General features: G+C 39.1%; 1 protein-coding gene across 3 annotated transcripts in view; it reads right to left on the bottom strand.

Annotated features, from left to right (window-relative positions):
• The window catches only part of tncb (tenascin Cb), an 81,548-nt gene that overhangs the window by 31,159 nt on the left and 36,579 nt on the right, over positions 1–13,810 (bottom strand). For all 3 annotated transcript variants that reach the window (XM_055224167.1, XM_055224168.1, XM_055224166.1), the window contains exons 6-8: positions 12,130–12,283; positions 6,893–7,162; positions 3,889–4,074 (exon numbers count right to left, since the gene is read on the bottom strand). In XM_055224167.1, the coding sequence (XP_055080142.1) occupies positions 3,889–4,074; positions 6,893–7,162; positions 12,130–12,283 (610 nt within the window). The remainder of the gene's footprint in view (positions 1–3,888; positions 4,075–6,892; positions 7,163–12,129; positions 12,284–13,810) is intronic.

Here is a 13,810-nt window from a genome sequence, read left to right as displayed (position 1 = left end):
ATAAATACTTACCCCCAAAAAATATTGTTCCATCTAACATATATTGAATGATAAGTCAATATGTTAAATGGTCAGATTTTTTTGTAACGCTCTTCCACTTTCTTGGCACTCAAAGCGCTTTACATCAAGGAATCACTCACTCATTCACACACTTACATACCAGCGTACACAGACACTAGGGGAGTGGTGGTTTGTCTTACCGAAGGACATATTGAAAGTATTCATCTGTGGAAGCTGGAATTGCACCGCCAACCTGTGGGTCAGTGGAGGCCAATATGACATTTTTAACAGAGTCCACTATTGTACTCCCTGGCTGTGTTGTCCCATGAAGCATGTCTGTCCTATTTGCATTGATGGCTCTTAAGGGCCCTTGTCATGGGGCCCAAACGTGACTTAGCTCCATCCAGACTTTACAATTAGACCCTGAAAATACCCCCTATTCTCATGTTTTTCTGCAGCCCCGTGGAGGTCATCACACGCTAACAGCATGAAATTGTGGCTAATGCGCGGGAAACTCATTATCAATAAAACCGCGAGCGTGAAGCTGATTATGGGTAATAACAGTGTGACAGAGGCACTGAGGTGTGGGGGGGGAGACAATGGACACATGGCTGTAATTCAATAGGACAGGCCCACCACAAAGCACACAATCAGACCAGGTTAAGGTGCTACTGGGGGTGTAATTTGCAACCCATCAGCTATGTAAAAAACAGCTGGGGCATTTATGGGAACTGTTTCGTTGATTCCACTATGATGATAATGTCAGCCTGGGAATTGTGTTGCAGATATGACAATTATAAATTATAGAGAGAAATTGTTAAAGTCTTTAGAGTTTTATTGCACTTAACAAGTTTGAGAAGCCTCTAAATACATTGCATTTTATGATTAATTCACTCCACACTGGTAAATGTCTGTAGCCATAGCTGTCCTGGGGTAGACTGAAAGAAGCAAGTCTGCAAATCTGTGCTATTGGCCTCTCCAACCAACACAATTCATTTACTCTCATGCAACATTCAAACTCTCAGTAGATAAAGTGTCTTGAACTGATCAGAGCAGGATTTGAACTACCAACGAAGATTAACACCTACATAACTACGACTTTGGCCAGTTTTGCGGCATCTGAACTGGATTTTGGTGATTTTGATGTGGTGGACAACTAAACTTTAATATGTTTTTGAGTTGCAGGCTGAAGCAGGTTAAATCTACCCACATATATTTCAGAACTCACCTGTCAAAGTCCTCAAACAAACCCATCCATCAACATCTCACTTACTTCTAATCTGACATCTGCGCCCCCACACATCTCATTTATCTACTATCTTACTGCCAACATCTGACTGTTTAAACATACCATTGCTTACTTGGCAGAATAGTTGAATTTCATCCCAGAATTTCCATGTACCTTCGTTTATTTAAAGCTTGAATAGCCCACCTCCTGCTGTGTGGCTTCGTACGGCAGATTGTTTAAAAATGGGCTGTGTGCCAAGTGCAAACAATGACAGCCTGTTCCAGATAGAGGAATCTTTATGTAACGGTGGTCCAACACTTAGACATAAAGAATGAGAAATAAAGGGTTTCCATATGCTTTAGATGGGGGATAGCTGCATGATTTAACTGCGAAAGTGCCATACATTTTCCTAACCGATCGATCAACAGAGAGCCGGAGAAAGTATTGATTGGAGACTAATTGGTGCGACATGCTCTGTGGGCTGTGGGTCTTAATCAACTCTACTCATGAACACAGCAGGACAAAGACTAGGGTATTACACTTCTGTGGGGTATTCACTGCTAACACATAACGTATTTAGATCACCGTGTAACTCTGGAAATCATGTGAATAATTGCCACAAACAATGTATTAAATGGTTTAATATGTTTTGTTTTTGAGTTCCCCTTCCCTCGCTCCCCCTTCACGACACAATCAGCGTAAAATCTGCTAATGAAACTACTGCACGTCGCATCAGATTTGTGAAGTTGTAGTGTACAGTTTTGTATCATGCTTTTGTATATTTACGTGTGGGAGCGTGGGCGACGTAAGCTTGTACAGACTCGTACTGCGTAACTTTAAGGTGGGTTCGGGTACTGCCTGGTAGAGATCGCAAGATTACTCAAACATGGGTGTAACATAAAAACATATAAAACCTCATCAGGTAAGATTTTAATGAGGGATGTCTTATGAGGTGACTTGGGTTGCCAAATGAAACAATACCCATAAAAATCAATACTAAAATTAATATTAAAACTAGATACTCATTGGAGAAAGTATCAACAGTGGAAAAGTCACACATATTACAAAACACATAGCACAAAGTTGGATCTTCCCTGTTTTGAAACGATCTCCAGAATGATATCAGAACTAGCATAAGACCACATGATACTATGGAGCTTGGGATTTAACGTCACAAAGTTTATCTCAAAGTTTACAGGCAAAATGTGACAAATGTCCATAGCAATTAGCAGAAACATGCAAACTCCACACAGAAAGGCCCAAGACTTGAACTTAAAACCTTCTTGCTGTGTTGAGAGTGCTAGACTTTAACATTAGCATCACGTCAATAAGTCATAATAATAATGTATTTTGCGTTTGGACTTTGGCAGCTCTTATCATATGTTATAGTACATTGCAGTAGTAGACTTTGATTGGAGAGCGGTGTATTTTCACATAGATATTTGAAGGAAAATTCAAAATGATATCATGAAGTGAATTTTTAAATGTTGTGAACAACCATTTGAATAGCAATAAACCACTTTACCTGCAAGCATTCGGACTGAAACTGAAGTAGAGTAAGAATTCAATAAATTGCTATGGGCTCTATATTTTCCTCAGCACTCAGCTCCTTATTGAATAGTATTGATCGGGCAAAGATGTGGAAAAGCTGCAAATGTACAAGTCTTGGAAGAAAGTAGGTCAGCTATAGGAGGAGTCATGCAAAGTGCAAAAAGTGCTCAAGGTAAGGTGAGAAAATTCTGTAATATATAGTATGGTAGTTTGCAAACTTTTCACAGCACGTGCAACCTAAACCAGAATAGACCAGGTAAAAAATTCTTAAGTTTTGATCTACAAATGGGAATACAGGATTAAACCAGCACCATACCTACATTTCTAATACATTTCTGGCATTATCATCTTAAGAATGCCCAGTCTCGTCTGATCTCAGAAGCTAAGTAGGATTGGGCCTAGTTAGTACTTGGATAAAAGGCCTCTGGTTGGGAATACCAATACAATGGGGGCAGCAGTGGCTCTAATCTAAAGCGTACTGTTGAAAATGGCGCTTTTCCACCTTCAAGGCACTCAAAGCGCTTTACATCAAGGAACCACTCACCCATTCATACACGCAGTCGCAGTGTATGATGTACACAGAGACTAGGGGCAAGGTGGGTTAAGCGTCTTGCCCAAGGTGAGTGGATCTGACTGCTCAACCGATGATGTTTTTGCCAAGAGCGGGATTTGAACCATCAATCTTCGGATCAGTGGATAAACGCTGTACCAGCTGAGTTCCGGTTGCGTCCTGGGGCACCCTTCACCCAACTTGCTCAGTATGAATATGAGTGACTGGTGGTGGCTGGAGGGGCTGATGGCGCATATCGGTGAATGAATAATAGAATGTAAGACGCTTTAGGTGTCTTGAAAGGTGCTATGTGAATTCAATACATTATTTTGAAACAGACAGTAATAAAGACCAAGATTATTACTATTATTATACGTATATAACTCAACGACGACACGTATCATCCAAATTTTGAATGATGAATTAGTACAAACCTAACAAAACTGATATTTCGTGAATGTGGGCTGAGAAAAAAAAGAGCACAACAGCTTCAAATGTCCCACAGTTTAAAAACCAAGACACCACAGGGGTAACTATCAGACTGAGAAAGCGTCCTTACCGGTGATCTTGGCCTGTGTAGTGTCCTTGGGCCCGGGGTTGAACAGCAGCTCCCCGTGGTCTCCTCCGGACAGGGGGCCATACTTGATGCGATATTTGTCCACCTGAGCCTGGCTGTTCTTCCACTCCAGGGTGATGCTCTCGTCAGTCACATCCACCGTTTGCAGTTCCTTAGGTGCGTCCAGGTCTGAAGATTAAAGAGGGGGGGGGGTATTACACTTCTATGGGCATTGATTGCTACCACATTAGATACTTAGATCACCATGTTACTTTTCATTACCTAAGTTTCTGTATTCACTGAAAATAACGTATTGACATGTTTAATAAGTTTCATTTTTGAGTCTCCTGTCCATTTTCTCTATGATCTAAGTCACTCCCCCTTCAGAGTGCACAATAGGCATGGATTTCGCTAATAAAACTACTACACATTGCATCAGGTTTGTGAAGTCGTAGTGTATTGTTTTGTACCATGCTTTTGTATATTTATGGGGGCATGGGGGAGCGTTGGACATAATCGTACGGCCAATTGTGAGGAGGGTTCCAATGCACCCAGTAGATCGCTAGATTTCTCAAACATGCATGGATGACATATAAAACATCTTAAAGCATGTTTTTGATGAGGGAACAACATTAAAACATAGTAGAAAGCTCCATAATACATAATGCATAATACCACCTGTTTAAACAAATTAGATCAGGTTATTTTCTTTCATTTGAATTTGTAAGAGGACAATGGAATTTCATAAAAATAATAATAATAATAAAAAAAAAATACTGAACACATTTGAGTAAACAGACAGAATTATCCACTTTAGCTTTCTGGTTACCATGTTAAAAAGACCTCTGAATATTTCTATTAATTCAACTAAAATATTCTGAACAATCTACCAGAAAGAAAGAAGACTGTAGTAATTTATTGAAAAGATATTTTTCTGCTACTGCTGTGAGTCACGGGTGGCACTTTTCAAAGCAATAAAATGTATTCATCTCCATGGAGACAAGCAGGTAACACCACCATGCCAAGTTACAGGTCAGCTCTGAGCAGATGCAAGCTTGTTCACAGTAAGAATACATGTTTTTCAAGGTGTTTTTGAGCAATAACGTGCAAGGTAGATAACTATAATGCAATTCTGTGGAACATTCCAGGCATCATGTTGTAGCACTTTTCAACTTTTTCACTATATCCAACATACATTGGTACTGAGGCTGTCAAAAGAAAATCAGATACCAATTAATATTAAAAGAAAAAGTATAAGACCACATAGACTAGTATACGCCCATGGACCACTATGCTCGTCCTGCCATGACGACTGAGGGATTACACAGATATAAGGCCACATGGGAATGTAAAAGAAAGTATTTAATTACAAAAATGACATTCTACTGCCTGAATAAAGTGTTTTTTTGTAATTATCATTGTGGTATCAGAATCTGTATTGAGTGTCGAGTAAAATGTCAAACTCCTTAGTATCAAAATCGAGCTTGAAATTTTAGTATTGTGACAACACTAATTGGTATCAACATTTTGGATTAACCACCCTTTACAATAAGCTTGAAAGATGCTAAAATTAACTAATACCACACTTCCTGTTGAAAACATGCATCAGTTTAATACACAGAAAATAGTTGAAAGCAGCAATTACTTTTCCATTAATGAAACATCTTTATAAAACTACCCCCCAGGTGGACTGCAGACTAGACTGCCTTATGGGCCCTTGCTGAGCAGGATTTGAACCATTACCTTGTACTTTGAAGCTTGTGTGTGCCCAGTGGGGGTCATCTCTCATAAACGCTCTGATTAAAAGTGCTTCACAACAGCCAGTGTGGTCTGCTCTCCACCACACACACAAACATCATTACGTTATCCTACTTCCTCCGACTTCCAGACAATGTCAAGGGATCTTCCTCGAAGACTTTTAAAGACATCTTTCCCCTCTTAAATTGGCCACATAGGTAAAGTAAAGACAAAAGTACTTTTATTAAATGGGACATACTGGATTTTGTCTTGTCCCAGTGCACATATATTGTAAAAGAAGCTTTTAGGGTGAAAATGAGACCTCTATGTGCTATCCGCATCTAATTATAAACTTATAACTTATAAACTAATCAGAGTGAATAATCAGGCAGCTCGGAGTGCAGTAGGAAAGTGAGAAATAAGTTTGGATCACTGCAAACCATTTAAACTAGTAATTTTCCCATTGTGGGACAGTTAAGGTTTATAAAGGTTAAAAGGTTTATAAAGGTAGTTCTGTTTTTCATGCTTTTAAGACAGTAAAAATTAAGTACAGAGCCTCTAACTATGCTAACGCTATGCTAAATGTTACTAATATCATCTAATAGGCCAACCTTTCCAGACACAACATGTATCTGGAGCTCCCATAATCTTTACACTAGGCAGGTACATAGAAATTGCAATATGTCTATCTCACATGTTGGTAATAGCTCTCCTGCCATTTCAACACGTTCTACTCTGCACTAATGCCAGTGGCTCCATTATATGTAATGTCTGTTGAAGCCAGTTCTTATGTATATGGCGTGTTCATTTCATGAGCATTTATGTAATATATGGTCTCTATTAGAAACACATTGGAAGAGGAGAGTAAAGCAATATGCGTAATATTGATTTTAACCACTATTTGTGTCTGCTCAATGGCAACGGTCAAAGTGGAGTTCGGGGCCTTCTGGCTGGCCTCTGAGGCGCTGCAGTGGGGCCACCAGAGGGACACACAACAAATTAACTAGAAATTAGTTTGAACTTACTGATTGAAATCAGCAAAAGTCAATATTAGTTATATTTTATTCATGATTGAGAAACATGGTGGGCTCTTGAGATTGATAAGGGGAGTCACAGTATTCCAGGCTTCTCTGTGGGATAAGAGACAACTAAACCACCAAAATTATTTACATTTAGGAGTAACTAGAATTAGAAATGTACAGAATAAAAATCCATTGCAGAAGGTCCAAGGAACATTTAAAAAAACTTAAAAAACGTATGTATTGTTTACCTGTGAGGAAGGACTCGTAGACGGGGATGCTGCTGTGCTCTCCTCTGCGGGCCAACAGCGACACCTCATAGTGAGTGTCGGGGAGCAGGCCTCCCAGGTGGTACTGGGTGTCCGTGGAGGGGAGCTCCATCACGCTGCGGTCCGAGGGCTCGGAGCTGGGCCCGTAAGTGATCGTGACCCCTTCTATGGAGGCCACGGGCTGGAACCAGGTCACCAGAGCCGTGGTGTCGGTTACATCCCGGACATCGACCTGCGTTGGAGCGTCAATCTCTGAGGGAAGACAAAGGGAGAGATTGGTTTTGGTGAAGTGACAAAGTGAAGTAAAATAATGTAAGTAGGTAAGTAAGTTTTTTCAATAGCAGTATTGGCCGATCTCAATATTTGATACAATGTTTTCGATGTTTTCAGTTTGTCGGTTTGGCTCCAAAAAATACATATCAGATTCATAGCCAAAAGAAAATACTGATCCTTGCATTAATCATAATTACTACTTCAGCCTAAACCCAATTTAACCCATATCTGAATGTTGTTAATCTAATAATAAAAAAATAATATCACAGGGACCTGATTTTTGTCCAAATCCCCATTAATTGAATCTGTGTACAGACTTCAGTCCTCACACTGTGATAAATACATGCCCAAATAGGATGCATCTCTACACTGTAACTGCTAGTATTGACGGAAAAAAGTATTAAAAGGAAATATTTTCAATAACTGTGAATAGAGTAATCTCGCAACATGCTGGCACTTCATTTTCCAGTACACTTGATACACTGTTCTTACCTCACAAAGTACATCATAATGCTGTGTAACAACTTGAAAAACATCCTGTAATAACGTGTAGCGCTGTCACAATACTAAAATTTCATACTCAATACTTGATACTCAATACTGATTTCGATACCCAAGTGATCATTTTAAAAGCTCTTTTTTTTAGACAATATTGTAATTTTCAACAAACAATGCATCATATTCTTGAAGTAAGTACAATGTAACAAGGGAACATGGTAGAACCCTTTTAACATAACCCTTACATCTATATAATTAAGTATATAATAATAGGCTCAGGAGTTTATAATAAGCTATGGTTTGATTAGGTGGTATATGGTTGTTAAGGAAGCAGCATGAACCCCTTATATAAATGCATAGTTCAGTTTGACCCCATACTGAGGCCATTAAAAGTTTCCTCAACAAAGAAGACTTACTTTTTATAAGAGTAATCATTAGGGCATAATAATGAGGAGCAATGTCAATATACACGGAGTATGTTGATAATGATATTACAATTTTCAATTAGTTTGAGAAAAGGCCCTGTACTTCATTTTGAGCTAGTGCAGATGTATTGTATAAGCAGCTTTTGAGGTCAAAATGTCCATTGTATGCAGTTTTGGTCTAATTAGAAAGTGTTTTATTTTCGTCCGATAATCAGGAAGTGCATGTTAGCATGGTTAGTTGTTCATTGTTAGCTTTACTGTCACAGCTCTGGTTACCTTAATGGTTAACTTACCTTGTTATGTTAAGTGAGGAATAACTTTGAACTGAAAATGAACTAGTTTTGTTTTACATATTTTTAAGATGGCAAAAAAACTGGTACAGCGTCTTTCATTTTAAAAGTAGTCAAACGTTTTTTTTTTACAAACTGTGTAAAAAAAACAAAAAAAAAAAAAACAATATTATGTCAACACTTTATATTTTAACAAATACAAATATTTTAGCATTTTAATATTGCAGTAACAATCATTCTGTCACTCAAAAATAAATTTTCAATACCAAATACATTTTAGTAGAGATGCAAGATTAATCAAAATAGAATCTAAATTACAATTAGCATGGATGCAATTATCAAATCACAAATCAAAATTGCTGCTAACCCTGTACCATGCTTTTAAATGTGATTCTTGTATTCATTTGTTTGGTCAGAATTCAGTCTTTTTGTCTTCATAATGTGAATGTTGAACAAAATCTTATTATTAAAGCATAAATTAGAAACCCAACCACAATTGTCAAGCTTGGCAGAAAAATCTCAAGTAGATATTTTTCCCAAATCGCTCTGTCCTACATTTTCAGCATGTTTTTTCTTTGATCCTAAAGATATGACATTACATTTTGTTCCACAGACCTGACCTCCTCTGCCCTGCTCCATAAGTGCAGAGTATCATTACAGCTGTCTGCCTCAGTGAGCTTGTTTACCATGTGCAGGTGTTGAAGTACACAACAGCCCTCATAAATTCATAAGCCCTTTCTGAGTATTTACTCTTCCTCATGCCGTGAAGGACGCCCTTTTAACACCGCTAAAAATTGGTTTGTCACACGTTAGTGACTTGAGCGGTGTCAGCCTCTGTCGCAGCGTGATAACGTAAAGAGTCTGCGGAAGAGCTGATAGACTGGTGCTCAGAGGTGTGAAGTGGCCCCGTGTGCGTGGACCTGTGACTGTTACTGGACCCCTCCACTGGGACCGGACTACACACTGGGGTTTATTGAGAGGTGAGTAAGAGAGAGAGAGGGAAAGATAGATAGAGAGAGCGAGAGACCTGCATACACATAGATACAATCCTGTACTATTCACAGCAGCCAATGTAACAGGAGCCACCACAAGAGACTGAGGCAAGTGCCATAGGGTCCAAGTAATTTATAAAAAATGTCATTTTACAGCATGGTGGCTGAGTGGCTAGCTTTCATACTTCGTAGCCAAAAGGTCACGAGTTCAACACCCAGTCTGCAGTTTTGTCTGTGAGTTTCCTCCAGACAGTCCTTGCAGAAAGAGTCAAGAGTCCCAAGCTGGAGGATTATCTTATTGTGCGTGTTTTTTAAGTTGCACTGGAGCAGCCAGAGGGAACCCATCACGACACACGTCACGTCGGTAAAACTGGGCTGTTCCTGAAGGACTAAAGATGTGGTGAAGGAGGATGGGCGGGATTGGGAGGACTAAAGCCGAGAGGAAGGGGGAAAGATGGGCAGGGTCTGGAGGATTAAAAGGGAGAATGGGGGGGTGGGGTCTAGAGGACTAAAGGGGAGAGTCACTGGGAAGGGGAGGAATTAACTTTTGCACTAAAATAGCCAAAATATATGTGCATTCTATAAAGTTATCTTCAGTATCTTTTGAGTCTTTCTTATGTCTTTTGACTGCTGGTGTTCTTATCAGCTAATCTTTGCAGCGGATGGTAGACATTTCACTCCTGTACCAACCCCATTTTATTGACGCAGATCTGGTTTGTGAGTTAGACGCCAGAGGAGGTGAGAGAAAAGAAACCGTTTGGTCTTAAATTGCATTTCCACTCGTAGCTCTGTGTATTCTGGCCATATCCTGCTGTTTCGAGCCCATAAATAATCTCACCTAAGATCTGACCCACCGCTGGATAGACCGGTCAATTATTACGCTGGCTGCTGCACAAACACTAACCCTACTTTGGTGAAAGGAAACTCTCCCTTAGGTGGTTCCCTTGCACACTTCGAGACCGGATTTAAATTACAATTTCTGAGTCTTGCGTCGCTTAACTAAAACATACATTCAACAACTTCAGCGGGAGGTCTAGTAGGAGCATTCCCTAAGGTCACTAGACTTGGAAATTTAGAAGTTTGTTTTCAGCCACACCGCTCAACTCTCACTTCGAAAATTTTCTAAGTATATATTGACTCGCTTCCAGGGCACCTGCGTGTTTTACAAACCATTGGATTTTATCACCGCTGGAAGGTTGAACTATGGTCCCATCTCTCCGCACAAGCCCGGGAATCCATATCGCATTTACTGCCTTTTAAATCACAACAGTGCAATGAAATATAATGAGCTAATCAGTCAACAGTGGCGTGGAGGGATGGGTTCTGGATACTCGCGTGGCCAGGGGTCTGCAGTGGGTTTCTCAGATGCAAAAGAAAAGCAATGATCCGGTAACAACAGTGAAGGTGACAACTTGGATTAGAAATGAAGTCTGACAAGGCTCTCACAGTGTATTTTCCATTTAATGTCTAGTTATGAGGCGGAGAAATGTATAGATGTGTAAATGTGGTAGTAATGGAGGCTTTTTTGCATAGGGGGTCGGAACATCTGTGTTTCTTATGACAAGCAAAAGCAACAAAGACAGGGAAAAGTTGAAAAAATATATATCTTTGTTTTAAGATATACAAAAGTAATCCAACAGCCAAAAAGAGAGAGTGACATTATGGACTGAGACGGAGCTAACATCATTGGGAGAGAGGACAATAAACATCGTCGCTGGATTACGAGGGCAATTGAAATACGGGAACGTGCCCGCAGGACTTGAAACCGGGACGAAGGGGGCTTTTTACTGTCACACACTACATACTCTCCTGAAGAAGTCGTACCGCAGATGGCGCTGTCGTCCTGCCTATACCGGTAGAAAGACAGCGCCAAAACCTGTTTAAATCAGCTGACCGGGCACATCACAGCAACATCATGTGACCATTCTGAGCAAGACCATTAGAGAGCAGGTAGTTTCCTCAGAAGGTCAGGTTTAAAAACAAAGTAAACCCTAAAAACCCTAAAAAGGTAAAAAATAAATTAACAGAAGACCAGATGAACCTCACTGGACTAAGCACAGAAAACAGAAAAATATGACCAGTTTTGTAGGAAAATAAAATATTATAGGCACCTTGTTTTAGATAAAATATTTAAAATGGATTTGTCATGTTACTGTCGTATAGGTTGGAGTTCAAATGACAAGAACAATTCCATCTTAAATGTCCTACTTTAGAGTTTGAAAGAGAGCTAAAAAGTATAACTGACTATAAAACAAAGCCTAAAATATTTAGATTCAAGCTAGCCTAAAATTAATTCCTATTATTAACTTCTCTTATAATTGTTTTGGTATTTACTTGCCTTGATGTTTTATGTTTTGTTTGTTTTCATGTTTGTTTGTTTTTTTTTTTTTGCAATTTTGAGATTTGTGCATAAATGATTCAGTGTGACATAAAATAAAATGCATTAAGAATAATTTTCATCTTATTATGATTTACCATGGAATAAAAGTCACTATATTCTGCCTAATATGCCAATTGGTCACAGTTTTATTTAAATACATTAGTTTTTTCTGCATACACCACGATTCCATCATAACCTTTGTCCATGCGTCCTTATTCAAAGCACTTTCTACTGTAACTACAAACTACATGGGCATCATACCCTTTATTTTTTGCAGTCTTTACTTTGAATACACACAACCTGACAGATAAATTACTGACAGTTCTACTCCAAAGCTCTCATTCTGGCCTCATAGACTCACTGGTGACGATGTTCTTAGAGGTGGGTGGTCCTCTCTTGTTGTTCTTCACTACCTCCAGCTTGACCTCATACTCCTGTCCCGGGCCCAGGCCTGACTGTTCGAATGTTGTCTCCGGACGGCCAAGAGAGTTCGTGATCTCTCCATCCTCCTCTTTCTGGAAAAACATAGCCAAAGCAAAGTGAAAGGCCAATCAAAAGACTATTACTGGCATCGGATAAAGGTGGGTGGATGAACTGGATGAAGAAAAAGCAAAGCCGTTGATATAAATAGTATAAGTTAGTTAGGGATTATTTCACTTCAGTCTTTTGAACGAGAGTTGCTGACTCGTTTTTTGTGCGTATGGGCGAGGTTGGATTTGGATATTTTAAAAACGTATGCTTTAGTATTCACGTCAACCTCCACCTTTTGTCAGTGCAAAAATTGTACAAATAAGAGCAGAAAAGCTGAACAAATGATGTGGGGAAGGTTATCCAATTATTCAGTCAAAGAAAAAGGAAAAAGGAAGGGTGGAAAAGAGAAAAGGGAAAAGAAAGAGAGAAGGGCTAAAGAAGAAAAGGGAAGGAAGAGAAGAAGGAAAGGGAAGGAAAGAGAGGAAAAAAGCGGGCGAAAGGAAAAGAGGATCATGTTTCTTTGTCTCCTGTGCATGTTTCTATCTACCTGTTATGTTTAGTACTGTACTGTTTCTTTTTTTCATAAAAAAAAAAAAAAAAGAAAAGCTGGACCTTTTTTTTTTCCCCTCCAAACATTAATCCTTTAAAATCAATATGAAGATATATATTTGATGAAACTGGTAGATTTGCCAATTACTGCATTGATAACAAACTAATAAACTAAAAGTATTGTAACAAGATGTAATAAATGTCTTTTAGATTTACTCTATTTTTGATCATGTTCGCAAATGAATGTAACTGAGTAGATTTACCACATCTTGTGCTGCATGTGGAGTGAGGGGCAAAAGAAACAACCAAATAAATGATAATGGCATGTCGACTCAGCTATAGGGGGTTAATGGACTAAGGTTGAATAAACTTTGGTAGCACAGTTTTAAATGGTTCTGAAAGCACTTTAAAAGAAAAACAAAAAAGTGCTCGCTGTTAGCAAAATGAAAACACCACTCGCTAACCGTCGTCTTCACTGCTGCGTTTGCAAATTCTGCCTCAGATTGGCTATTTTCCACTAGACACTGTGCCAGAACCCATGTTGGTACATTGGGAAATCACTATATCCAAATAAATGAGAAATTGTCTATTGAGTTTGGTTTTGATGAGGGAAAGGAATTTCAAATAAAGATCACGTACATGTCTGTGGTTATGCCTGCTTGTTCCCAGTCTAAATGAGGCAGACAGCGCAAAACAATCAGTCCAAGGATTTACGAGCAGGACCAATGATACATCAACATATAGTTTTGGCAGGATTTTACAACCCCAACTGGCATCGCTGTGTTGGTGTTGGACGTCTAAAGAAGATTCATCCTCTTATATGAGCTAGAATATTAAAAATCTGTCTGTTAGATGGCACTTTTCATTTACAGTAGTTAGCAGAGATCTCCTTTTAATGAAATACTGCATGGTTTTGGAAAAAAAATCCAAGTGCGTTCGCTCCGTGCACATTGTAAATAATTTCAAGAGCATTAACGTTTGAGCACTTTTTTGCTACTAAACTGTATATGGTGTAGGTAAAG

The sequence above is a fragment of the Periophthalmus magnuspinnatus genome, chromosome 9 (assembly GCF_009829125.3).
Source record: "Periophthalmus magnuspinnatus isolate fPerMag1 chromosome 9, fPerMag1.2.pri, whole genome shotgun sequence".
NCBI classification, from domain to species: domain Eukaryota; kingdom Metazoa; phylum Chordata; class Actinopteri; order Gobiiformes; family Gobiidae; genus Periophthalmus; species Periophthalmus magnuspinnatus.
This window is presented reverse-complemented; position numbering and strand designations above follow the sequence as displayed.